This window comes from Xyrauchen texanus, chromosome 46 (assembly GCF_025860055.1).
Source record: "Xyrauchen texanus isolate HMW12.3.18 chromosome 46, RBS_HiC_50CHRs, whole genome shotgun sequence".
NCBI lineage: Eukaryota > Metazoa > Chordata > Actinopteri > Cypriniformes > Catostomidae > Xyrauchen > Xyrauchen texanus.
In genome coordinates this window covers 26405696-26432375 of record NC_068321.1, presented here as the reverse complement: position 1 = coordinate 26432375, position 26680 = coordinate 26405696, and the positions used below count along the sequence as shown (strand labels likewise).

At 41.4% G+C, this 26680-nt stretch overlaps 1 protein-coding gene across 1 annotated transcript in view; it reads right to left on the bottom strand.

Annotated features, from left to right (window-relative positions):
* The window catches only part of mon2 (MON2 homolog, regulator of endosome-to-Golgi trafficking), a 50376-nt gene that overhangs the window by 10672 nt on the left and 13024 nt on the right, over positions 1 to 26680 (bottom strand). The window contains 27 exon segments of the mRNA XM_052119571.1: positions 1206 to 1223; positions 3015 to 3158; positions 3247 to 3881; positions 3985 to 4183; positions 4771 to 5064; positions 6302 to 6464; positions 6604 to 6779; positions 7402 to 7512; positions 11268 to 11369; positions 11512 to 11602; positions 11728 to 11801; positions 12068 to 12148; positions 12256 to 12360; positions 18871 to 18983; positions 19121 to 19302; positions 22450 to 22531; positions 22844 to 23049; positions 23148 to 23301; positions 23634 to 23773; positions 24775 to 24899; positions 25088 to 25282; positions 25406 to 25531; positions 25705 to 25802; positions 25883 to 25940; positions 25942 to 26013; positions 26169 to 26300; positions 26444 to 26571. Of these exon segments, the coding sequence (XP_051975531.1) occupies positions 1206 to 1223; positions 3015 to 3158; positions 3247 to 3881; positions 3985 to 4183; positions 4771 to 5064; positions 6302 to 6464; positions 6604 to 6779; positions 7402 to 7512; positions 11268 to 11369; positions 11512 to 11602; positions 11728 to 11801; positions 12068 to 12148; positions 12256 to 12360; positions 18871 to 18983; positions 19121 to 19302; positions 22450 to 22531; positions 22844 to 23049; positions 23148 to 23301; positions 23634 to 23773; positions 24775 to 24899; positions 25088 to 25282; positions 25406 to 25531; positions 25705 to 25802; positions 25883 to 25940; positions 25942 to 26013; positions 26169 to 26300; positions 26444 to 26571 (4004 nt within the window).

The following is a 26680-nucleotide window of genomic DNA, read 5'->3' as shown; positions in this document are numbered from 1 at the left end:
ACTACTTAATGTAAAATGAACTACATGACTGGGCTTAAATGCAGCAAATGTCTGGAACAAAAGCCCCTATAGACACTTCAACACCAATTTTACCTCCATAACATTTCAATGTAAATTTCCAACATAGTCTGACACTGACCGTAACATTTGATAAATGCAGCAATTACAGGAGCCAAATACACAGTAACATGCACACATCGTAAGAGTGAGTACATTTTGTTTTCTCACAGCACCCCGGTGGTACTTTTTAGGAAAAGTAGTAGATTCACCATTATCTAAACCATTAAACATTTGACCAGCAGGTGGTGCTGTAACCAAATGTTAGCGTTAATATCAGGGACAGTGACACGTACACAATTTTTGGTAAATATGCAAAAGTGTTGTTGAGATACAGCCTAACTTACGGACAAAGTATACTTCGGCTTACGCACGCCGGTATGTCTCACACATTAGATGTGACGCAATTTTCATCATTAGCACAGTACGCATGGACGACACGCGGGCAGCCCAGTTTTTCTGGACATGCGGACAGTCCGTGACTTTGCGCAGCGCTGGTGCATTGACTGTGCTAAAAGACTACTACAAAGAGTAGTTTTGCATAAATATGCAAAGCTTTCTTAAGCTGCATCTCAACTTCAGGTCAAGTCGAGAACATTGCATTGTTGAATACAATAAACAGCTAATTTTCGCAAATGTAGTAGCACATCTGTGCATTCTATAAAAACAGAAATTTGGCATGCTTTGCATAGTATATACTGTAAAGTGCAACAAAAGTAAGAGTTGTATGCAATTCCAATATAGAAACAGGCTATAGCACACAATTCAAGTTTAATGCAAAAACAGGCCAAACTTCTAACCATTGGTGGCGCTTAGAGGGTTTGAGATAAACACCCCAAAATTGGCATAAATAAAGGGAAGACTCTCCTCTTCAAGTGTGCCAAATGTTACCACTTAATACCAAACTGTTCTAGTGTTTTGTCATGGAATAACAGCTACTGAATGGGTGTTTAATGTGACACTTGAGTTTGTATATTTGGGCAGTTTTGAGTCACATTAATGAATGAATGTGGCTGATGGAAATGAATAGCGAAAAACAGATGAATAAGAGAAGTTTGTCTTTTAGAGCCGTTAAATGGAGTGGGAAGTATAGCGAGAGACATAAAGAGAGAAACACAGGAAGACAGCGAGAGCGAGGAGAAACTCACCGGTGCAAACAGTTGGATCTACAGTGGATCCGTATGAAGTACAAAAACAGAACAAGAGAAGAGCAGACAAATGTTTACTACCACCACTGATCGCAACCACACAACAAAACAACACAAACAAATGAAACAATGACAGCTGTTTTAAACTATGACAAATATGGAATTGGGAGGATAAATAACACTACTAAACTTATTTGTTTTTTGAGTCATGGTTAGAAAAAATATTTCTTGTCTGATGAAAAAGAAAAAATAATAATGAGGAATTGTTTTCCACAATCATGACAGAAACACAATACTTAAAATTATCCAATTGTTGAAAAGTTTCTGCTGGTTCATGGTTTCAACCAATATACCATCCACTTTTGTTTTAGAGGCACGTGAACGCAAATCTATTGTGAAGGAACGCAAAACTTGTGTGAAGGAACGCAAATCTAATGTGAAGGAACGCACAACAAATCTATTGTGAAGGAACGCACAACAAATCTATTGTGAAGGAACGCAAAACTATTGTAAGGAACGCGAATCTATTGTGAAGGAACGCAAAACTATTGTGAAGGAACGCAAATCTATTGTGAAGGAACGCATAAAAGTAATCTATTGTGAAGGAACGCAAATCTATTGTGAAGGAACGCAAATCTATTGTGAAGGAACGCAAAACTATTGTGAAGGAACGCAAAACTATTGTGAAGGAACGCAAAAGTAATCTTTTGTGAAGGAACGCAAAACTATTGTGAAGGAACGCAAACTAATCTATTGTGAAGGAACGCAAATCTATTGTGAAGGAACGCAAATCTATTGTGAAGGAACGCAAACTAATCTATTGTGAAGGAACGCAAAACTAATCTTTTGTGAAGGAACGCAAAACTATTGTGAAGGTACGCAAAACTAATCTATTGTGAAGGAACGCAAAACTATTGTGAAGGAACGCAAAACTAATCTATTGTGAAGGAACGCAAATCTATTGTGAAGGAACGCAAATCTATTGTGAAGGAACGCAAAACTAATCTATTGTGAAGGAACGCAAATCTATTGTGAAGGAACGCAAAACTAATCTATTGTGAAGGAACGCAAACAATCTATTGTGAAGGAACGCAAAACTAATCTATTGTGAAGGAACGCAAAACTAATCTATTGTGAAGGAACGCAAATCTATTGTGAAGGAACGCAAAACTAATCTATTGTGAAGGAACGCAAATCTATTGTGAAGGAACGCAAAACTAATCTATTGTGAAGGAACGCAAATCTATTGTGAAGGAACGCAAATCTATTGTGAGGTGAACACAAAATGTATTGCATGGGCATGCAAAACCTACTGTGAGGGCACATAAAATTATTTAAGAAAACAAATTCCTACCCTGTCTTCTTGGGCTCTGTACATATGCATAAATGTGAAAGGAAACTATTTTGTCCGAAGTAATCAAACTTTACTAAAAGTGTCAAACATGTAACAAAACATTAGATAAAGAAGGAACAAGCCACTGAAACTAATTCTAAAGACCAAAAATACTGAACAAATCATTATTGTAATCAAGGACCATAAACTCAGTAACGCTGACACAAGAAAAAAGTACAAAAGATACTGCAGTAAACCCAGCAAAACTAAAATAATCTTGATCAGCAAAGGCCCAAAACCCTCAACGCTCCCTGAGCAAGCACATCTGGATACTGACAATGAATGTTGCATGTTTTAAGGATCAGAAAAGAACAATAATCTAGACAGAAATCAAAACAAAAACACAAAAATAAAAATCAAAGCGCATCAAATCACAAAATGAAGCTCATCTGAGGTAGAAAACAGAAGAAACTCACCTGGTTGTATTTGGCATTAGCCACATGTTTGGTTTCCATTTTCCCGTACTGAGGAGGTTTACAGGAAAACTCCACGAAGAGAAGGAGCTGTTCAAAGATGGCGGGATACATCACCTGAAGATTCTCTGTACTCACACAAATTGCCTGAAAAAATGATATACGCAATCTCATCTACAATTCTGGAACTGGAAGGAAGATGAAATACGCATTCTATCAATTCTGAATTGCATACCTTCTGTAAGACATCAAGGGCGGTCAGCACTGCCTCCTGTAGACTAGTGAGCACCGCTTCTGTGTAGGAGGGCAAGATGAAAGGCGAGGCATCTGAGCTTATGGGGACCGAAACTGCACCGTGCAGAATAACCCCCAGCTTCTTAAGATCATCCATGCTAAACCCTCCCGCGATGTGCTGGTACAATGCCGGAAAAATCTGTATTAACGCTGTCAGGAAAGGCTGACTAGGTACGAATGCTAGTTTATCGGTTCCACCACTCGGGGGTCGCGTGCACTCAGTACCTATCCGGTACCACGTGTTCCAGGCTGACCACCAAAGGGCAGAGTCATCCTGCTCCACTCCAGGGGGCGGAAGCTGAAGTTGGGTGCCATAGCGCTGGGCTAGTCGCTCTACGAGGGAATCAGATCGCATTAGGGGTCTTCCTGGCCCGGACCCTTGGAGGGACTCCATAACTACAGGGGGAACGTCCATAGCACTAAGGGCGTCTGGTTTATCCGTGTCTTTAACAGGTGTGACTAGCTGTAGGATCTCCTGGAAGCTCTTGAGGGCTGCGAGGGAAACTTCGTTGTTCTTGCTGAGGGCCGCGGACTGGATGTGATCCAACAGAACTTCCCAGGCTTTGAAAAAGTCGCCTGTCAAGGACACATTGGGGGAAAAGCAACGATCTTACTTCAAGAACCAAGTTCTGAGATCCGTCTGTGAGAACTCAAGACTCTAAGATCTGCCAACACTTACCCAGTTGCTGGAGCAAGTATCTCCTGGTGTTGAAGATCCGAGCGATACCTGCGAGTGTCAGAACCCAAGTCTCCGCCCACTGCTTCTCTGCCGTGTCACGTGAGTGGTGGATGAGGATGTTGCCACCCCCTGATTCGATCTTCTCCTTGTCGGCTGTGGTGGACGACTTCCTTACACAGTCCAGCAGGTGAAAGAGAACCTGTGGAACAAAGTTACAGAGTAGAACAACATTTTAGCACAGGGAAGCATAAGGAGCTGTTCAGATCTAATGTGTTCTTGTGTTAACAAAAGCTAGAAACAATGATTACATTGGAGCGGAGATGTCTCGAGACATGCTTTTAAAAGTTAGTGTTCTTTTTAACCTGGCACACCATCTACAAAACATGTGCTTCTGTGGGAGATCACCCAAAAAACTGGGACATGCGGCGCAACGGTCAAAGATGTCAGTATAGCCCAGGTTTACAAGAAAAAATGGACTCAAAAATGTGTTTGGTGTGAACAGCCACTTATGCCTGAAACATTCTGCTACAATCAATTACATGAAGGAAGGCACTTCTGGCTATGCAAGCACAATCTCACTGAATGTTGCATTACGTCAGAGCTCAATAACTAAATGCTACTACATAACTTGATGCAAGTAAGTGTTGCATTCTTAGCATTGTTTCAAGGGGCACTCAAGCAGACATTAGCATAAACTGTTGATCTTATGAACAAGTTTATAGCTAGCTACCAAAATAGACATCTGGTTTAGTGCCACAGGCATTTTAAAGTAAATTAATAACTGACCTTCCAAACCACAATGTTCCAGGTCGAGGGTTGTAGCAGCGTTCCGTGAGCAGCAATGGTGGAGAACATCGTCTGTCCAGCACTTTTCCTCACGGCCGGGCGCGGGTCCACGCACAGCTCGCCCAGCTTTGCATAGAGGCACAACCACAGGCAGTCAAACGGTGGAGCAGGGTGAAAAGGTCGGTTCAGAGGTTCGCCTTTCTCTTGAGCCTGTTTCAAGAGAACAGCTTCCTCTCTCTCCAGCTCCTCTGTAATGGTTTCTCCTCTTTGGAAGAAGTAGTCTGAGATGTTCCACTGCAGATGGGGAAGGGGAGACTTAGTCAGGCTATTCATCCATTTATCCAATTATGCATCCATAATTATCATTCCTCCATCTATCCATCCATCAATCATCCATTTATCAATGCATCCACCAATCATTTATTCATTCATTTAACCACCATCCTTCCATCCATCCACCCTCCACCAAACACTCTTCCATCCATTCCTCCATCCATCCATTCCTCCATCCATCCATACATCAGTCATCCATCATTCTTCCATTCATCCAACCATCTTTCTATGCACCAATCCATTTATTCAACCATCCATCCATCCAATCATCCATCCATCATCTATCTAGTCATCCATTACCAATCATCCAGCTATCCTTCCCTTCACCCACCATCAATCCATCAATTACTCCATTCACTCATTCATTCATCCAGCCAGCCATCCATCCAATCATTCACCCATCCATCCCTTCACCCACCTATCCACCATCCTTCCATCCACCCATCATCCAACCCTCCTTCAATTCACCAATCCATTCATAGATCAATCCAGCAATAATTTTTCCATCCATTTCTCCATCCATCGACCAATCTTTCATCCATCCATCAATTCATCCATCTTTCCAATCATGCATCCATTCACACACCTATCCACCATTCATCCATCCACCAATCCATCCAATCATCCATCCATCAATTCATCCATCTATCCAATCATGCATCCATTCACACACCTAGCCACCATTCATCCATCCATCAATCCATCCAATCATCCATCCATCCAATCATCCATCCATCAATTCATCCATCTTTCCAATCATGCATCCATTCACACACCTATCCACCATTCATCCATCCACCAATCCATCCATCCATCCATCAATTCATCCATCTTTCCAATCATGCATCCATTCACACACCTATCCACCATTCATCCATCCACCAATCCATCCATCCATCAATTCATCCATCTTTCCAATCATGCATCCATTCACACACCTATCCACCATTCATCCATCCATCAATCCATCCATCCATCCATCCATCCATCAATTCATCCATCCATCAATTCATCCATCTATCCAATCATGCATCCATTCACACACCTATCCACCATTCATTCATCCATCCACCAATCCATCCATCCACAACAGAATTTGACTTAAACCATTTGACCAAAAATAAATATACAAACAAAATGAATCAAACGTTCAACATATCTGTTAGCCATTATAAATATTGATATATAAACATCGTACCAGAAGGCCTATGGACGTCAGGCTGATGTTCAGCTCTTGGTTTTGAAGCCCAAAGCTGCCGGCTACATCCACCACAATCTGGAGGCACATGCAAGGCATTGTGGGTAGAAAGTCAGTCACCACCAACTGCAGGCACTGGAAGGCTGTTCGGATGAGCGATTCACTAAGGAACCAAAAGACGACTTTAGTACACATAAGTAACTCCAAGGCCAACATATCAAATGTGAGTTTAAGAATTTACAAAAGGAAGTACTTTCAATTTTTATTTCAAGAACCATTTTAATTTAGTACGTTTATCTCACCCTTGGTCATTGCGGATGGCTCCGATGACACCCAGCACCAGAGGCCAGCCCAGACCGAGACTGTCTCCCTGGTTCTGTAGAATCTGAAGGACACACTCCAGTTGTTTCTGTCGTATGTCTGCGTGAAGTATGTTTGAGAGCTCCTTCAGAGGATTCAACAGCAGCAACTGCAGCCTCTGAAGAGGAAAGATGATTGGTTAAATGTGTCTCGGCACTGTACGATCAATAATGCAGATTCATTTGAACTTGAATTCAACATCAATCAGACTGTTGGGGCACCTCCACATCTGGCATCCATTAATCAAGATGGCCTTTCGGAAAATCCAATTCACTGACCTTGCTCTCGGCCAAACCCTCAAAATGGATCTCTATCATCTAATAAACACTCCTCCTGAGGTTTCTCCAGCTTATAACTCCCCTTACTTGCTGTATGTTTAAGAATAGATGTTGAAATTTCACTACTTTCATGTCAAATAGTTGCAGGGTAGGATCTAGGGGACAGCCTGGGGTGGGCTTTGCCACCCACCCAAATTATCCCAATGCTCAACAAGCGCAAGTAAAGCAAAGGATCGAATTGTATCGTCTTGGTGCACCCCCACCCCGTCGACAGAAGACATATGCACCTTCCCTTCGTCTCCGACGCCCCTCCATCGGATGTCATTGACCACATTATGTAACCTTTCTAGATCCAGGCCTGGGTTGCGTTCCCCAAAAGCATCGTAAGCCTAAACTGATCGTTCATTGGCGCAAATGATCAACTTAAGCTTGCAATGCCGCCCTTGGTAGTTGAATTATTACCTGGTTCTGGGACAGTGGCGGCTCATGTCTGTAAGACAGTCCGGCTTTTATCAGTGCTGTGATGGCCTCCGCGCCCCACTCCCTCATCCGTGTGTTCGGATGCTGACAAACCTGCGAAAATTTCACAATGCAAAAAAAGTCAAAAAAAAACATTTTGTGATGAAATATGTCCCGGACATGTTCAAGAGTTACCTACTAATGAAATTAGCATCAATAGAAACAAAGACACAAATGTAACATCACAAATGTATGGTCATTTGTTGTCAAACAACTTGTTCATTAACAAAAGTATGAAAATAGGCAAAGCAATGATTACAGACAAGTGCAAATAAAGCATAAGTAACCAAAAATGATGCAAAACAAAGCGAATGTCTTCAAATTTAGCTAAATGTTCATAAACAATTATGCACTGAGATCATGTCGTTATCTTGAATCATGGCTTGAATAAGATTGACAGGAACATCTGAAAACATTTCCATAGAAATGTTCAAAATATTACTGAAAATGTTTCAAGAACCCATTACATAAAAGGTGCTCGATGAAAGACAAATGAAAGAAAGCCAGAGTAGCTCATTAAAAGAGATTAATAAAGTATAGAACTTACCTTCTACAAAACAGACAAGAAAGAGTGAAGGGAAAAAGACAGAATAACACAATATGAGGATATGAACCGTGCTTTAGCATTTACACAAGTACAGAAGAAAGCTACAGCAGACAGGGACAGATGAGACTTGAAGCTGGAACAACAAGAAAGATCATTTAACATCCTTTCTGACGCAGAGCGCCTTGATGTTTTAAACGGCAAACTTTGATTAGTTCCACTTGATATTAGTAGTATTAAATGTGCACTGGTACTCACATTTGAAGGTTTAGTTCACCGAAACATTTTAATTCAGTCATTGTTTACTCACCACAGTGTTGTTATAACACTATATGACTTTCTTTCTTTTTCTGAACACAAAGTGAGATATTGTGAATAAATGTTGTGTTCAGGTATGTCTAGGGGTGGGTCTCGTTCAAAAAATTTCGATATCGATAATGATACCGATATCTTGACTTCGATACTGGTTCCTAAACAATATTTTTTCTATACCAATTTTACGAAATCCATTTTTAACAAGGAACAAGAACTTTAAATTAACAATTACACAAGCATGTACCATTACAAGTTAGCCGATTTTGTTTGTTGGTTTGTTTGCTAAAAGTTAACTTTACCTGTCGGAGTCCCAGTCATAGCGCTGCTGCATTCATCACTGGTTTTGGAGGAGGACTTGTGTGGTGGGCATGTTAGAGGAGGACTCGTGTGGTGGGCATGTTAGAGGAGGACTCGTGTGGTCGGCATGTTGGAGGAGGACTCGTGTGGTGGGCATGTTGGAGGAGGACGCGTGTGGTGGGCATGTTGGAGGAGGACGCGTGTGGTGGGCATGTTGGAGGAGGACGCGTGTGGTGGGCATGTTAGAGGAGGACTCGTGTGGTGGGCATGTTAGAGGAGGACTCGTGTGGTCGGCATGTTGGAGGAGGACTCGTGTGGTGGGCATGTTAGAGGAGGACTCGTGTGGTGGGCATGTTAGAGGAGGACTCGTGTGGTCGGCATGTTGGAGGAGGACTCGTGTGTGGTGGGCATGTTGGAGGAGGACTCGTGTGGTTGGCATGTTGGAGGAGGACGCGTGTGGTGGGCATGTTGGAGGAGGACGCGTGTGGTGGGCATGTTGGAGGAGGACGCGTGTGGTGGGCATGTTGGAGGAGGACTCGTGTGGTGGGCATGTTGGAGGAGGACTGCGTGTGGTGGGCATGTTGGAGGAGGACGCGTGTGGTGGGCATGTTGGAGGAGGACGCGTGTGGTGGGCATGTTGGAGGAGGACTGCGTGTGGTGGGCATGTTGGAGGAGCGACGCGTGTGGTGGGCATGTTGGAGGAGGACGCGTGTGGTGGGCATGTTGGAGGAGGACGCGTGTGGTGGGCATGTTGGAGGAGGACTGCGTGTGGTGGGCATGTTGGAGGAGGACGCGTGTGGTGGGAATGTTGGAGGAGGACGCGTGTGGTGGGAATGTTGGAGGAGGACGCGTGTGGTGGGCATGTTGGAGGAGGACTCGTGTGGTGGGCATGTTGGAGGAGGACGCGTGTGGTGGGCATGTTGGAGGAGGACTCGTGTGGTGGGCATGTTGGAGGAGGACGCGTGTGGTGGGCATGTTGGACGAGGACGCGTGTGGTGGGCATGTTGGAGGAGGACTCGTGTGGTGGGCATGTTGGACGAGGACGCGTGTGGTGGGCATGTTGGAGGAGGACGCGTGTGGTGGGCATGTTGGAGGAGGACTCATGTGGTGGGCATGTTAGGGCACATCTAGCATGCTACATGCCTATCACTGAAGTTTACGAGATTAACCCCTTATGTATTGAAATTTGGTACAAAACGAAACGACACTTTTTGATACTCTATTGTTTAGAGGCAATTCGGTCGGTGCCTAAAATGTATCGAACTCGATATCCAGCCCTAGTTATGTCATACAATGGCAGTTTATGGTGAAGAACCTCTTCAAGCTTTAAAAGAACACTAAAGTATAATTCAGAAGTCTAATAAATTATTCATGAGACTCATGATTGTTATTGAAGTATACGATAAGATTTGGAGCAAAACAAACTAAATCTAATGTATTATAAGTGAAGCTCTTGACCAACATTTGATTGCGTGCATTCATGAGACTGCACGCAAGCTTTAGAGCCCTTTGCACGAGAGCAGTAGTTATGCAGCACGATGGGGCGTTCAAGCAAAAACCTGTTTTGTTTCACTTCAACAGGATTACCAGTGATGTTAACACATAAAACACAACATAGCTGCACACAAACCAGAGAACAGAACTTACAAAACATCTGAAGAGTTTGTAGTGGAAGAATAGATTAATTTCAATGTCCAGCCTTATTTTTTTTATTTGAACCAGAGTCCTCAATCAAACGAGTGCGATGGAGGAGGCTGAAGGTAGCTACTAGTACCGCCACTCACATATAATGCAGTCTGCAGGGAGCACCAGAAACTCCACCGGCTGCCCTAACTTGCACGTTATACCTTATTCAAGGGCCCGAAAGCAGTCGCGGAACACATACGATCGCCTCCCGCTCGCCCCCCGCTCGCCCCATGCATCGCATTTTGGAAAATAGCAGATGGGGTTACCCAGGCGAAGCCCAATATAGAAACCAAGCGATCGACAGAATGACCCGTTACTCGTCGCAACTTAGCTTAGGACAAAAAAAACTTTGATTAACATAGAAAAATAACTATTATTGCGTGGTGTTTGGCGTCTGAATAGGCCACGGTGTGACTGTAGCTACCTTCAGCCCCATCTCTGTTTGATTGAGGACTCCATATAAAAAAAAAAAAGGCTGGACATAGAAATGCATACATTTTTTGACTACAAACTCTCTAAGGTCTGCTCTCTGGTTTGTGTGCAGCTATGTTGTGTTTTCTGTTGTTAATATTGCTTGTGGTCTTGTTGAAGCAAAACAAACTTTTTAATACATTCGATTTCTGTTTGTTTCTAACCAAATATAATCGCATACTTACTAATTAGACATCTGAATTATACTTTAGTGTTCTTTTGAAGCTTGAAGAGGTGGTCACCATAAACTGCCATTGTATGACATCACTGAGCACAACATTTATTCACACCCCAAGATATATTGACAGAAAGTCATATAGGGTTATAACAACACTTGGGGTGAGTAAACAATGACTGAATTTTGATTTTTGGGTGAACTCATCTTTTAAATGTTAATATTATTTGAATAGTCATTTTAAAAGCTGTACTCTCTCTGGTCCAGTTAAAGTGTGTACCAGTGTTGTGTTTATAATGTAGGTTTGGTCTCCGTTCTCACCTCAAGTAAATGAGCTGTCAGCGGTCTCCACAGAATCTCGATCCGGTCCATATTGACCAGCCCCGTCTCTAAGAGTTTGGCCACCGCAAACAGAGACGGCTCCTAACCGTACGAGAAGAAACGTCAAAAAACTCAAAACGAAACATAAAATCACAGCATATCCTTTCTGATGATCAGTAATTACTTTGAACATTATACAGCATAAATAAACATCTAAAGGTCATCTAATGAAGCGGGAACGCACCTTGCTGTTTCCGTAGGCCATTTCCATGGCCTCCATGGATAAAGAGCACAAAGCATTGATCAGGTGATGCAGAGAAACATCATCCAGGTATCTGCAAGCACAAACACAAAAGTAACAATTAATCTATCTATAGATTAATGTATAAAGTAATTTCTTAAAGGCACTGGAATTAAAAATAATGAATTATTTCCATTGGAACGGTTGGGTGATTCTTACTGTGAGCTCTCAAAGAGTCTGGAGAGGATATTTGATATGACGGGTAGATCGGTCATCACCGCTGTCGTCAAAACCTAACAATGAGGAGAAATATGATAATATGGAAATACGAGGAAATTGAGGTGGACTTTAAGGCTGTGTCTCAAAATCTAGTAAGCAGCCTATGAAGACATCATCGGTTTGAGGTCATTTTAGTGCATTCCAAGACAACAGCATTTTTGGTCGTAACGTTCTAACTCCAACGTGACATCTATAATCCCCCAAAATCCTGCTCACTAGGTTTTAAGACAAAGCCAGAGTGTGCAGTGAGCTGAGAGGGTGGATACTGATTCTTTCGCACCGTGCTGGGACCTTCCACAGCCCGTCCGGGTTTCAGAACTCCACCAACGGCCGGTTTCAGACCAAGAATCCAAACCAGATGCTACAAGAGACACGAATGTGAGACAACTTTTATGGTTTACATCAAAGGTCTTAACAATGCCTAAACGATCAATAAAAAGGTCAAGAAGGTCAGGAGCATGCTGGTACCTGAAGTGTGGCTAAAACCAGCTGCCAAGAGGTTCCCAGGTAAGCACCGTGACAATGAGCCAAATTCAACAGCGTCCGCATACACTGAATGTTCTTCGCTGTGAGCTGAGACAGAAAAATAAAAAGAACGAAATTAAGGCAGAAAGAGAAAGACGCCTTGGAGTTTCAAGGGTTGAACAAAAAATGGAATTGCGATTATGCTGGAAAACATTAAAATTGAGATTTGAACTGTGATATGATTATTTCGGAAGCCCTGAACTGCACCATGACAAAAAAAAAGTTTTTTGTTTTTAGGTGTCTAGTGCCTTCCTGTATGACGCCGTTTTAGTGCCATGGGGGGAAAAATCATTCTAAGATTTTGAGAATAAAGTCATAGCATTATGAGTTTAAAGGTGCAGTACTCAGTATAGTATTCAGAAACGCTTGTTATTAGTGACACCTGTGGCCATTAAGTGAACTGCAGCCTGTTGCTCGTGCACGTGCACACACTCCATAGTGACACGAGCATCGACTAAAATGTAACGTACAAAGAGGCTGAACGTGATTCACCGGCATTACCTGACAGATGAGGTAGCATAATTAAAATGACACAGTTATGATTGTTTTACTACAAACTTTGAGACTGTTTATTATATTTGAGTCTCCAGTGCTGGAACGGGGCTTAAACAAAGTGTGGATATCGGTCTGACTATACAAGACTGTAGTTTGAAGTAATCGCTTTTGTTTGCATGATACATTGACTGCATTTATATGATAGCCTATATCAGCGATAGCTAGCTAGCTAGCTTTATCAATAGCTGTTAGCTAAATTTGGTGGATGATGACAGTAGCGGTTTATAAAATAGACTGTAAATTATAAACATGTTGACACAATTCAGTATTGATTTGTCTTTTCTCCCCAATTTGGAAAGTCCTCTTTGAGGCGTAGTGACTTGCCTCGATCCGGGTGGCGGAGGATGAATCTCTGTTGCCTTCGTGTCTGAGACGTCAATCTGCGCATCTTATAACGTGACTCGTTGAGCGCGTTACCACGGAGACATAGTGCATGTGGAAGCTTCACGCTATTCTCCGCGGCATCCACGCACAACTCGCCACACGGCCAATTGAGAGCAAGAACCACATTATAGTGACCACGAGGCGGTTACCCCATGTGACTCTACCCTCCCTAGCAACCGGGCCAATTTGGTTGCTAAGGAGACCTGGCTGGAGTCACTCAGCACACCCTGGATTCAAACTCACGACTCCAGGTGTGACAGTCAGCGTCAATACTCGCTGAGCCACCCAGACCCCCTCAAATATGTTCTTTCATCGTAATCTTGACCAACCGTTTTTGAGATCTGGTGTTCAACCATTAGCGAATATAAGAGCGTTTCAAAGATGGCCGACAGTGGACTAACTTACTAAAAAGACTTTGGTGCAACTTCAAAGTAAAAGCGTTTCACGTGCGCTATGATTAAATGTCATATTCACTGTGTACTGTATGTACAATTGTTTTGATTCGGTCTTCCGTGAGAAAATGCGATTGCTAATGCACATATGCCATCCATGGCTGCTGGACTACTGTGTGTACCGTTATTTCCTTCATCCTATTATATTAACAATTACTTCATGCATAAATACGTTATTTTTTAGTTAAAGTTGAGTGTGAAATTGAGTAAATAAAGTGCTCAGTAAGAGTTTCTAAAATTTTTTGTTTCAGTTATTTACTATATTAAATTGTGTGATATACCACCATTGTATCAGCCTGCCGGCCACCCTGCTTTCTGGATATCGGTACCAGCCATTAAAAAACCCATATCAGTGGACCACTAGTCATTATCACAATGATAGAAAGCAGAGCCAGCAGCTTCATCAATGCAAGAAATGGATGTGGATGATTTACCAACAAAGAAATCCTTTGTCATCATTTTAGCACAAAGTTATTATTGGGATCCGGACACTGCAGCGGTTCTGAATCGAATGAACTCAAGAGAAAGAACCAGACAGACGTTCCTGCAGTCCCGCTCGGTGTGGCTGATGCTTGGGCTGGGTTTCCCGAAGCTCTATGTTGAACATTAGTAGCACTTAAATTGTACTTACAACAGCACGTTTCCCAAAAGCATCGTCATCTAAGTAGCACGTAAAAACACTCATAAATGAACTAGAGCCATAAACCGCTCTTAAACCCATTAAGTGCAACTACACGTAGTGTTCTCGCATCTTTCACAGTCTATCAGATACAAAGGGACATTGCATAAATTATACTAATACATCTTGATGAATGGAAAGCCGGCGTACACCGTTTCAGAGTCTCCGCAGTCTATGCATGTGACGTGATCGGTCTAGATTTACGACACATGAAACAGTCTAACGTTTTATTGGCCGCCTTTGAAACAGAAATGCTCTTATTGAACAGATTTGCTTAGAAGACACGTGAGTAATGTGACCCTGCAGTTTAAACCTGAAACCAATTGACCAAAATAAATCATTCAAATATGGTTAACAAAGGAGATCAGAGTGAGTGTGTGCTGTGAGTGATTCACTCTCTCTTCCTCCTCCTCTTCTTCAGTCCTAGTCTGTTTACATGGCAGTCACAAATGCATACTTTGCATTACATGGCAGTAAGGCCTGACTTTCGGCTACGTGATCGTGTGCATTCATGTTACATGCATTTTTGAGTCACTTTCATTATTCTCTATGAAGCTGAAATCAATATGAAACCTACATTGTGTCTTCCTAAAGCCATCATTATTTCTGTAATTAAATCATGTAATAGTTGATACATTTCGGCGCCTCGACGAGGTTACAAACAACTTCCACGATTATCAGTATGTCCACATTATTTTCATTATTAGAAGGCGTTGGTCAATAGCCTGTCTGTGCAGGAGTTGTTTGTAACTTGTCAAAGTGCAAAAATGTATAAACTATTACAGAATTTAATTACAGATATAAGACGGGGTTAATGAAGAATAATGAAAGAGATGCACAAAATGCATGTACGTGATGTGCATCATAAGTGGCTCTCGCATTAAAATGACGTACATCAATAGGCTTGAAGAAACACTCTTTATTATATTTTGAAGAACAGAAGAAAGAAAAGCCGCAAATGTACGCCTCTGATGCACTGTTTGTTGTGAGGCGTGCAACAGGAGCGTGTCTCGTGGAACATCGTTCACTTTATATAGCACATGTGTGTACCACCTAAACAAGTCCCCCTTGAAACTTATTATTATTATTATTATTATTATTATCATCATTATTTTTACATTTACAATTATCTTTATTTGTATTAGAAATTGTGCACCGGATACATGCGTGACGGCAAAGGGTGCATATATGTGATTTTTTGACCACTTCGTTATTCTTACAGCTTTTTCGTTTCGTTTGAAGTGTACTTGAATTTAGAAATATATTTGGTTTAACTTTGGCCTGTTTCAATACATACATTGAATATTTAACCTGTTGATGAACGCCCCTTTTGAGCACAAACCATGAAAATGACCTGAAGTTAAATGGTTGTATTTACGGGACCCTTTGGAGTTTGGACACAGTTGTAGTATCTATTGAAAGAGACACTTTGGGCTTTATTCACAAGTTTCAGAATTAATATATGTTGTTATTTTTTAAAGTTAGAGACACTGAAGTTTATAGGAATGGAAATATTTTGTGCTGAACATGTTTTTATAATCTAAAAAAACATAATAAAAGTGTCAAGACACTCCAGAATTACAATGTTCTCAAAGTCACGAGTCTAAAGAAGTTTCGTTTCTAATCTGAAGATGATTTAATAATAAATGAGTTCCTGCAGCTTTAATCTCTGTAAAATCTCTGGAAGTGTTCAGAGTAAAATTAAGCTCCGCCTCTCAAGACGACACTAAATCTGACGGCACTGCTCGACTATTATGAATAACGCCACATTTTTAAAAACAGACTTTGGAGACGGGCTGGTTTTGTTTATGAGACTCTAATATATCAGATCATAAACAGTTTTACAACATGAATGCTGCTCAGATTGCAGTTTGACGAAGAACGATGACGAAGGCGAGATGGAGAACAATGGAGAATATATCAATATTTCTCACTTTTATGGACAAAAAGTGCGATTGGATGTTTTTCATGAACGCTTGTCATGGACGATTGACCCAAGTGTGTTGAACTGGATTCATCTGGCGATCGTGTTTCATAATAAAAGTCCCGTTTTGATATCGCATGTTTTCATTTGTACTCCTGCACAAATAACTCAATTACTGTTTCTGGAGGATTGCTATCGTGAAACAGAGATCGGATATCAATGTTGAACCCTTTGACCTTTGAAAAGATGTATAATGTTAACATTAATTACATTTATAGATGGTAAATTACAGTGAGGAAAATAAGTATTTGAACACCCTGCTATTTTGCAAGTTCTCCCACTTGGAAATCATGGAGGGGTCTGAAATTGTCATTGTAGGTGCATGTCCACTGTGAGAGACATAATCTAAAAAAAAAAATCCAGAAATCACAATATATGATTTTTTTAACTATTTATTTGTATGATACAGCTGCAAATAAGTATTTGAACACCTGTCTATCAGCTAGAATTCTGACCCTCAAAGACCTGTTAGTCTGCCTTTAAAATGTCCACCTCCACTCCATTTATTATCCTAAATTAGATGCACCTGTTTGAGGTCGATAGCTGCATAAAGACACCTGTCCACCCCATACAATCAGTAAGAATCCAACTACTAACATGGCCAAGACCAAAGAGCTGTCCAAAGACACTAGAGACAAAATTGTACACCTCCACAAGGCTGGAAAGGGCTACGGGAAATTGCCAAGCAGCTTGGTGAAAAAAGGTCCACTGTTGGAGCAATCATTAGAAAATGGAAGAAGCTAAACATGACTGTCAATCTCCCTCGGACTGGGGCTCCATGCAAGATCTCACCTCGTGGGGTCTCAATGATCCTAAGAAAGGTGAGAAATCAGCCCAGAACTACACGGGAGGAGCTGGTCAATGACCTGAAAAGAGCTGGGACCACCGTTTCCAAGGTTACTGTTGGTAATACACTAAGACGTCATGGTTTGAAATCATGCATGGCATGGAAGGTTCCCCTGCTTAAACCAGCACATGTCAAGGCCCGTCTTAAGTTTGCCAATGACCATTTGGATGATCCAGAGGAGTCATGGGAGAAAGTCATGTGGTCAGATGAGACCAAAATAGAACTTTTTGGTCATAATTCCACTAACCGTGTTTGGAGGAAGAAGAATGATGAGTACCATCCGAAGAACACCATCCCTACTGTGAAGCATGGGGGTGGTAGCATCATGCTTTAGGGGTGTTTTTCTGCACATGGGACAGGGCGACTGCACTGTATTAAGGAGAGGATGACCGGGGCCATGTATTGCGAGATTTTGGGGAACAACCTCCTTCCCTCAGTTAGAGCATTGAAGATGGGTCGAGGCTGGGTCTTCCAACATGACAATGACCCGAAGCACACAGTCAGGATAACCAAGGAGTGGCTCTGTAAGAAGCATATCAAGGTTCTGACATGGCCTAGCCAGTCTCCAGACCTAAACCCAATAGAGAATCTTTGGAGGGAGCTCAAACTCCGTGTTTCTCAGCGACAGCCCAGAAACCTGACTGATCTAGAGAAGATCTGTGTGGAGGAGTGGGCCAAAATCCCTCCTGCAGTGTGTGCAAACCTGGTGAAAAACTACAGGAAACGTTTGACCTCTGTAATTGCAAACAAAGGCTACTGTACCAAATATTAACATTGATTTTCTCAGGTGTTCAAATACTTATTTGCAGCTGTATCATACAAATAAATAGTTAAAAAATCATACATTGTGATTTCTGGATTTTTTTTTTTAGATTATGTCTCTCACAGTGGACATGCACCTACGATGACAATTTCAGACCCCTCCATGATTTCTAAGTGGGAGAACTTGCAAAATAGCAGGGTGTTCAAATACTTATTTTCCTCACTGTATATATTAAATGTATTGTGTATCAAAGGGTTAAAGCAACATCAATAAAGGAAAAATTCACAGATCCCTCTGCGGAGGGTTGACGATGTAATCGGATATCACGATATATTTTGCGCATACTTCGCAAAAATCGTACGCGTTCAGTGCTCGAGCTCTCTGCTAATGATGAAATTTGCATCACTAGCACCTAGCGTTGGCAGCGAGTAACACGTACACATCCACTGTTGTAGCTTTCACATTCATCTCTTGTTGTTTAGTGGCGATTACATCATCTTCCATCGCATCTTCGTGACAGCAACAGCTCAAATGTGAGTGTTGGCACCTTGTGGACCCACTAAGTAGTGCAAATAATTCCAGCCAGCGTATAATCCACATACAGCGCGTTCAGCGCTCAAGCACTCTGTTAATGACGAAATTTGCATCGATAGCGCCATTGGTTCGCAGAGTTTGCGCAGAACATGCACACTATTTAATTATTTCATTAAATCGCAGCCTTTGCGGTGTGATAATCACACTGCATCATAACATGATTTCGATTTTATTTTGATTAATCGTTCAGCCCTACAAGGGATACAGCAGAAATTAGCAGGAGCCAGAAATGTATATGCACAGTGGATTAGGGTTAAATCTATTGTCTATAAACATTACGTGTGTCTGTGTGCGATTTACCACCACTGTCCCCTGTGGCTGTGCAGTAAGCGGTTGACCCACTGCTACCACTTGCTGGTGAGATTCACTGGACGGACTGACCATCTGCACACTTTGACCTTGGATGGAGTACACTACACACATTAAATCAACATGAGATTCATAAATACAACAGGCACTTAAGGCTTTCGGCTAGCTGAGCCACCATCATTTGTACAAAAGAAAACTTTAATCTCTAAAATCTGAATGAAACTAAATCTCTCTTGCGTACCTTTATTGGAGAGGTTGGCGGAATTGCTGCTCAGGATGGTCAGGGCGTAGTGGGGAGGGAGAGACGCTTTACAGATTGCGTTAATAAAAGCGTCACGTGGCGTCACCAAACCCAGTCGCCCGCACAGTGATGCCATAGACAGCTCCGCCTTCAGGATGTTTTCTGTGGCCGTCTCGTCCGTACTGACACAAACAAACACCAAACATCACCAATAAAGTCAGCGGATATACAAGCTGCATTAGCATAATAGAACAGTTTCTGTAGCATTCCTATGACTTACTATTAGAGTAAAGCTGGCTACCACCCCTGGAGTTCGCTAGACTCCAACCAGGTCTCCTTAGCAACCAAATTGGCTCGGTTGCTAGGGAGGGTAGAGTCACATGGGGTAACCTCCTTGTGGTCGCTATAATAAGGTTCTCGCTCTCGGTGGGGCATGTGGTGAGTTTTGCGTGGATGCCGCGGAGAATAGCGTGAAGCCTTCACATGCGCTACGTCTCCACGGTAACGTGCTCAACAAGCCATGTGATAAGATGCGCGGATTGACGGTCTCAGACGCGGAGGCAAATGAGATTCGTCCTCCACCACCCGGATTGAGGCGAGTCACTACGCCACCACGAGGAGTTAGAGCGCATTGGGAATTGGGTGTTCCAAATTTGGGAGGACCCCCCCCCCCCAAAAAAAAGAGTTAGGATATCAAAATTTGTTTATGTGTAATATCTTAGAATTTTTTGTTTAGTGAAAACGAAGGTTAATAGCAATGCATTGTTTTGTAGTGCATATTAATTCTCTATCTAAAATGGCCTTTATATTAGGTGTAGACCAATATCGGTGCCGATAGTTGCTTTTTAAATCGGATATCGGCATATTTGCAGACAATTTTTCTTTATTCCTCTGTAGCTGGGACCGGAAGATTTTTCAGAACGACTTGGTGGTACAGAAGGGATCATGTAGGGATTTGCTGTGTCTAAATCTTTCATCATTGACAATATTAATCCATATTTTAATCCTCACTTCAATGCAAATTTGGTTATTTTATTAGATAATCAAGTGTTTTACACTGAAGTAAAGGCATGCAAAGAAAAATATGTTTAATGGAAATGTGCCCCATCCGCACATACATCGTGTCTCCAACATTGTATCTTGTGAATAATAATAAAGTGTATTACTTTATATTCCTTTATTTGTACATAAATGTACAAAACCAAATACTTAAATATACAGCACTGTAACAGAGTCTTTGTCATTGTTAAGTAAGTGTGCCCGGTGTGTTTCGGGCCCTTTTATAAATAAAAGTCCCACGTTATGCACCAAATCTTAATTTAGCTGGTTATTATTGGGATTTTGGTTGATTAATAAACTGCACCTGGGATTTTATTTATTTTCGACTCTTGTAGCCATCAACAGGTTTGGGAGGATTATTTAAAAAATGTATTTCACTAAAGATTACAGAATACATGATGATTTTTAACTAGTTTTGATTCAACGAATTGATGACAAGTAAAACAAACTAAATAAACAAGTAACTAAATACAGTTTATTAAAAAAAAATGCATTCTCTGAATAAAGCCTAAAAATCTTATGCAGTGTTGCTTATAAAACAAGTTAAAGAAAATGTATATTGTTTTTATTTTTATTTATTTTTTGCAGGAAAACAAAGCAAATGCAACCATGCAAAATTTTTTTTTTTTTAAATAATCAAGAATAAGACAATTAAGTACATCTGTGATATATAATCACGATATCAATCAATATAATTGTGCCTTATAACAGGCGCATGTACAAGTGCTTGAAATAGCATTTTAGCTTAGCATAAAGCTAATGTTCACATGAAAATTATTCTATTTCTGCTGCTCCAAACTTAATTCAAACACTCCTCAAATCACATTATTTATACGGATGCTTTCCAACTAAGAAAACAAAAAAATGTAATTAAAGAAATGACAATAAAAATCAAAGTTATCGCTTTAGTAATCAAAATACTTTACGAATGTAACTTTATTCTGATTACCAATGATTTTAACTGTAACTGTAGTGCGACACAGTTAATAATGTTTAATGCGTAAAACCATTTACATGTATTCCGAAAGACTACGATTTATTTTTTATCTATTAGCCGATTAATCCGTTATCTGCATTTCCACCACCTTCATTATCGGTATCGGTTAGGGACGATATGGTTCTCACAATTAGGTTCGATATACAATATGAGGTTCACGATTCCATATTAACTTGATTTGATATAATAACACGTAAATGACTAAATATTACAGAATTCTTATTATTTTCCGAAATCATTTTGAGCAAAATACACCTTATAATTTCTCATCAAAATAAAGTTCTTTAATACACAATATAAATGATCAAAGTTTAAATAAGAGTTTCTCTATAATAGATAAAGGCTTTCAGAAATAATGTGTTACATTCAGGCTGATCAGGTGCAGAACTAATATAAATAAACGAAACCTGTCCATGTGAAAGTGTATATTTATGTTTTAATAATTTTGTTTGCCATAATTTTATAATAAAAATGTAACATTATATTAAATCATATTATATCACAAAATTGTGTATATAATAATGATATGCGCTATCAAAGTTTGAAATAATATGCCCAATTGACAAGTAATAACATTGAGTTTACATTCATATGTATAAGAAACGCTAAAAAGGTTACTGTCACTTTAAGAGTTCAACGAGCGGCTCACAGTGTTCCCGGTTCAGCGAACATTGTGAGATTAAAACTAATATTTCTTTTAACTTTTTAACTCACTATAAAGAACAGAAAGATTAAGACACATTATTCAATGAAAGTGGATTCGCCTCATCTTTGATGGACACACATTACACGGAGGGAACGATCCGCTTTAAGCTCAAGCACTTTTCATCAAAACAAGGCGATTTTCCAGTACTTAAATGTCTTCAAGATAAATTCAAGCACTTTATGGACCTTGTGTGAACCCTGTAAACAGTACAGAGAGATAGAGAGAGATTATAATGTTTGACGGGTCATTTTATTTATAAAAACATGGACAGAAATCTATGTAGCGAATTTCGAAATATCGAGTTATGCCACGATTTGGTTCAAACTTTTTGATTTGTGATATTTCTAAATTCTATATATCGTCCCACCCCTAGTATCGGTAAAATCCACTATCGATCGACCCTAGTTTATATGTAAAAACCAAAGTGTGCATTTGTGTGTGTGTGTTTGTGTGTGTGTGTATATGTGTGTGTATGTGTATGTGTGTATGTGCATGTGTGTGTGTGTGTGTGTATGTATGTGTGTGTGTGTGTGTGTGTGTGTGTGTGCGCATGTGTGTGTGTATTACCTGGCATCCAGTAGAAGTGAGAGTGCAGCTAAGAGTCCACACCAGCAGGCATTAACCATCTCTTCCCAAACCTCACGAGCCCCTACAACACACAAACAGTTTGATTACATTGATTTGTCGTGGACGTCTCAGCTGTTCTTTCCTTAATAATTTACAATATGTGTGTATATTTAAACTATGTTGCTCAAATAATTGACAACTATCTGATCTTTCAGCTACCAATTAAAAGTATAGTACTGCATTTAGCACATTTTACCAAGTTTAAGTGCTACATCTCAAACACTTAAAGTCTTGCAGTTTCCCATGTCACAGCTAGAGGTCAGCACAGACCATCTCCATATCACAGACCCCTGGAGACATTTTCCACAAAGTCACCAAACAACTGTTTTCTCACTAGGTTCCTGTTGGATGTTTTCACTCTGTGGAGTGTTTACAGGCTCCGCCTCCTCTCTCATGGCTGCTTCCTGTTCCTCTTTGGTGAGCTCTCTCTCGATCATCGTCGTGATGCCTCTCACCAGATCCAACAGAGCGCTGAATGCCACAGACATGGCGTAACCTTCAGGGATGGAGGGCGGCTCCACCTTGTCCAACATCTCCAGACTGAGACGAAAACATTACATATAACAATAAATGCGTTAGTCAAGTAATTGTTATGTTAAGTGTGAAATGATGTGGCTAAATCATGTGTGATCACTTACTATGTGGCTTTAGCACTGCCCTGGACACTGACGTTCATGAGGGGGATCCAGGTGCCCCGGTACTCAAACGCGGCCTGTGTGGTCAAAACTCCCCCGGGACCTGCGACACCCGGACCGCCCTGCCCAGACGCCTGTGAACCTGATACTGACCCGCCTGATAGAGGCAGAGAATTTGACTTCTAAATGAAGCTGCCACAGAAGTTTTTAAATCTAAAAAAGTATTTTATGCTAACGAACGTAGCTAGATACAAGCATTTACATACAAACGAGTTACGCAACAAACAGGTCGGTAGTATCAAGACGAAATCCCTTGTGTACTGTTTTTACTAATGTGTACCGCATCATCAGCAAAGTTCAATCTTTTACTGCATAGTATAAGAATGCCAACTGGGACGCAGCCAAGAGGTGTTTCCTATTAAAAAGATTATATTGAAATGTAAGATGAATTCAGACACCAATGCCTTTGTGATTGTGTGTGTCTCTGACCTGCAGGTGTGCCGGTGGATGAAGTGTTTCCTGTGTTGGGGAGGATGAACAGGGACTGGATGAAGGAGCCCAAAGCGTTGACGATGTCTCTGAAGACTTTAGTGGAGTGCTGCTTCATATCATACGACTGACAGAAAGACCTGTACACACACACACACACACACACACACTTAGAACTAACACTCTGACTCTGCACTCTGACCCCAGCTTAGCTGGGATATGTGAAAAATAAAATAATTTCACCATGTATATGCAGAAATCTATGTATAATGTGTGACAATTGATCAATTTATTTTATCATTTTTTTTTTAACTAGAATAGAAAAACTCTAAAATCTGACTGACTGAATGACTAATAACCTTTCTATTTGTGTGAAATTTAAATAACTAACTATGTGTACATTTGACTTGCTAACTAACCATCTATTTGACTAATTAACTGTGTCAAATGTATCTAACTATTTGTGTAAAATATATACACCGATCAGCCACAACATTCAAACCACCTGCCTAATATTGTGTAGGTCCCCCTTGTGCCTCCAAAACAGCACCAACCCGCATCTCAGAACAGCATTCAGACACGCTATTCTTCTCAACACAATTGTACAGAGTGGTTATCCGAGTAACCACAGACGTTATCAGTCCAAACCAGTCTGGCCAACAATCATGCCACGGTCCAAATCACTGAGATTAAATTTTTTCCCCATTCTGATGGTTGATGTGAACATTAACTGAAGCTCCTGACCCGTATCTGCATGATTTTATGCACTGCTGCCACACGATTGGCTGATTAGATAATCGCATGGATGATTGCTGGTGCCAGACGGGCTGGTTTGAGTATTTCTGGGATTTTCACACACAACAGTCTCTAGAATTTACTCAGAATGGCACCAGTGAGCGTCAGTTCTGTGGACGGAAGCATCTTGTTGATGAGAGAGGTCAACAGAGACTGGTTTGAACTGATAAAGTCTGCGGTAACTCAGATAACCACTCTGTACAATTGTGCTGAGAAGAATAGTATTCTGCGGAGATGCGGGTTGGTGCTGTTTTGGCGGCACAAGGGGGACCTACTCACTATAAGGCAGGTGTTTTTAATGTTATGGCTGATCGGTGTATGTATGTGTGTGTGTGTGTTTTCTCACCGCAGTAAATGTGGTTGCACACACAATCTGTGCACAGACTCCACAGCTACAGCTCTCAACCACTGGGGCTTCTCTCCATCCAGAAACTTCACCAGTAGAGAGAGGAAGATCTCACACTCTGTCACCTGCAGGATCATAACAGAGCTCTTTTACATCTTCGTAAACTTACAGCATCAAAAACATCCTCTTAAATTGTCACTGAAAGAGTGGAAAACTCAAGTACAGCTTTTCTGTTGCAAAAATACCCTTGACTAACATTCAAAGTGGACATCAGGGCCAAAACTAAAAGGATTGAACTGGATCTGGAGCTCACCAGCAGGCTGTAAAAATGTTTAATCAGAACTGAGACAACCCGCAGCAGTCTCATACAGATGGGGAAATACGGTTTCTCGACGGGAGCTGGAGACGAGCTGGTGCTGCTGCCCTGACGGAACTTGATGTTTGGAGAGAAGAGCTTGATGACCAGCGGACACACACGCTCCTTCAACAGGAAACTGAACTCCTGGTGCTGCAGAGAAACACCAGAAAACGTCAACAAAATGGTTACGGAGCGATCTGAAGGTCAACAGCTGGATGAGTCGTTCCCTCTTGATTCTTTATCATGCTTATGTTGAGGCAGTGTTGTGTTCACCTGCAGGAAAACGTCCTGAAAGTCGTTCAAAACAGACTCCAGCAGCTCCAGGCCAAACGTGCGCGTCATCTCTGTCATTCCCACTAACCAGTAGGGGGCGTCAGCGTTCACTAACTGACACAAATCCTACAAAAAGGGCAACATTTACAAAACAGGAAACACTTCAGATTTACCACAGTTAAGGGTGTTTTTGACACATCTCATTTAATAACAATACAAGCGATTTTTCCTAATCTGGCTGTACGGCACGTGACTAAATGGCTGTAAGAAAAATATGTGTGTCCCCCTGGTGGTCGCACCTGGAACAGCATGTAGGCGTCTTTAGCGCTAGGCCTCAGGGTGCTAACAGAGCGGCAGTTACTGTTGCCCTGGATCACAGGAGGCTCCTCCGTCAAACCTGAAGTGAACGGACAGTAATGAAGTGTAACATAATACAAACGTTTTCACAGGTGATATAATCAGACTAGGTTCTCTCACCTTTAAATTTCTCATCCTCTGCAACCAGTCGCTCGAACACCACGGTAACGACCTGTCTTGACGGTCGCAGCAGCAGTGTTGTTAGTGATGTTGTCTTTCGTGAAGTGGAGCCGGAAACACAAAACGATGGCCTAAGATGAAAACAAATGCAGGAAGGTGAGGACAAAGGCACACGGTTAATTCTGCTACTGTACCTTTAAGAAACTTCAAAGACGTTTCAAAAGAGCAAGAAAAGCCCTGATTCCAGTCATAATAAGTGCCAGACGTTTGAGTGTTTGTGCGGTACCTTTGACAAAACTTCATCATGTACGACAGTGTTGGTTGTGAGGAGAACCAGAACCGTCTGTAGTAGTTTGAGTTCCTCCAGTCCGTTCTCCATCAGCTGCCACAACATGTTAATAATGTTCCCTGCTGCTGCCTGCACACACACACACACACACACACACACACACACACACACACGCTTTGATTAATGAGTCTAACTGCTAACTCTGAGTCTACTCTAATGAGCAGACATTTATGGCACCACATGTTCAACAACAAATATGTTTGTTTTCTCACCTCAGACACGACCTCATGTGACATGAGTCTCTGAATGGCGGCGAGACACAGCTGAGTGATTTTGGGTTCTTTGGTTCCACAGCCCATGAGAAATGGCTGGACCACCTCAGAACTGTTCTCTTTCAGCGCTGAACACACAAGAAACAACAAATGAATGCAGGGGATTTCTCTTGCTATCTCGTGTTTTGAGAGACACAGAGACTCTTGCTACATTTACGCCACTCATCCACACCGGAA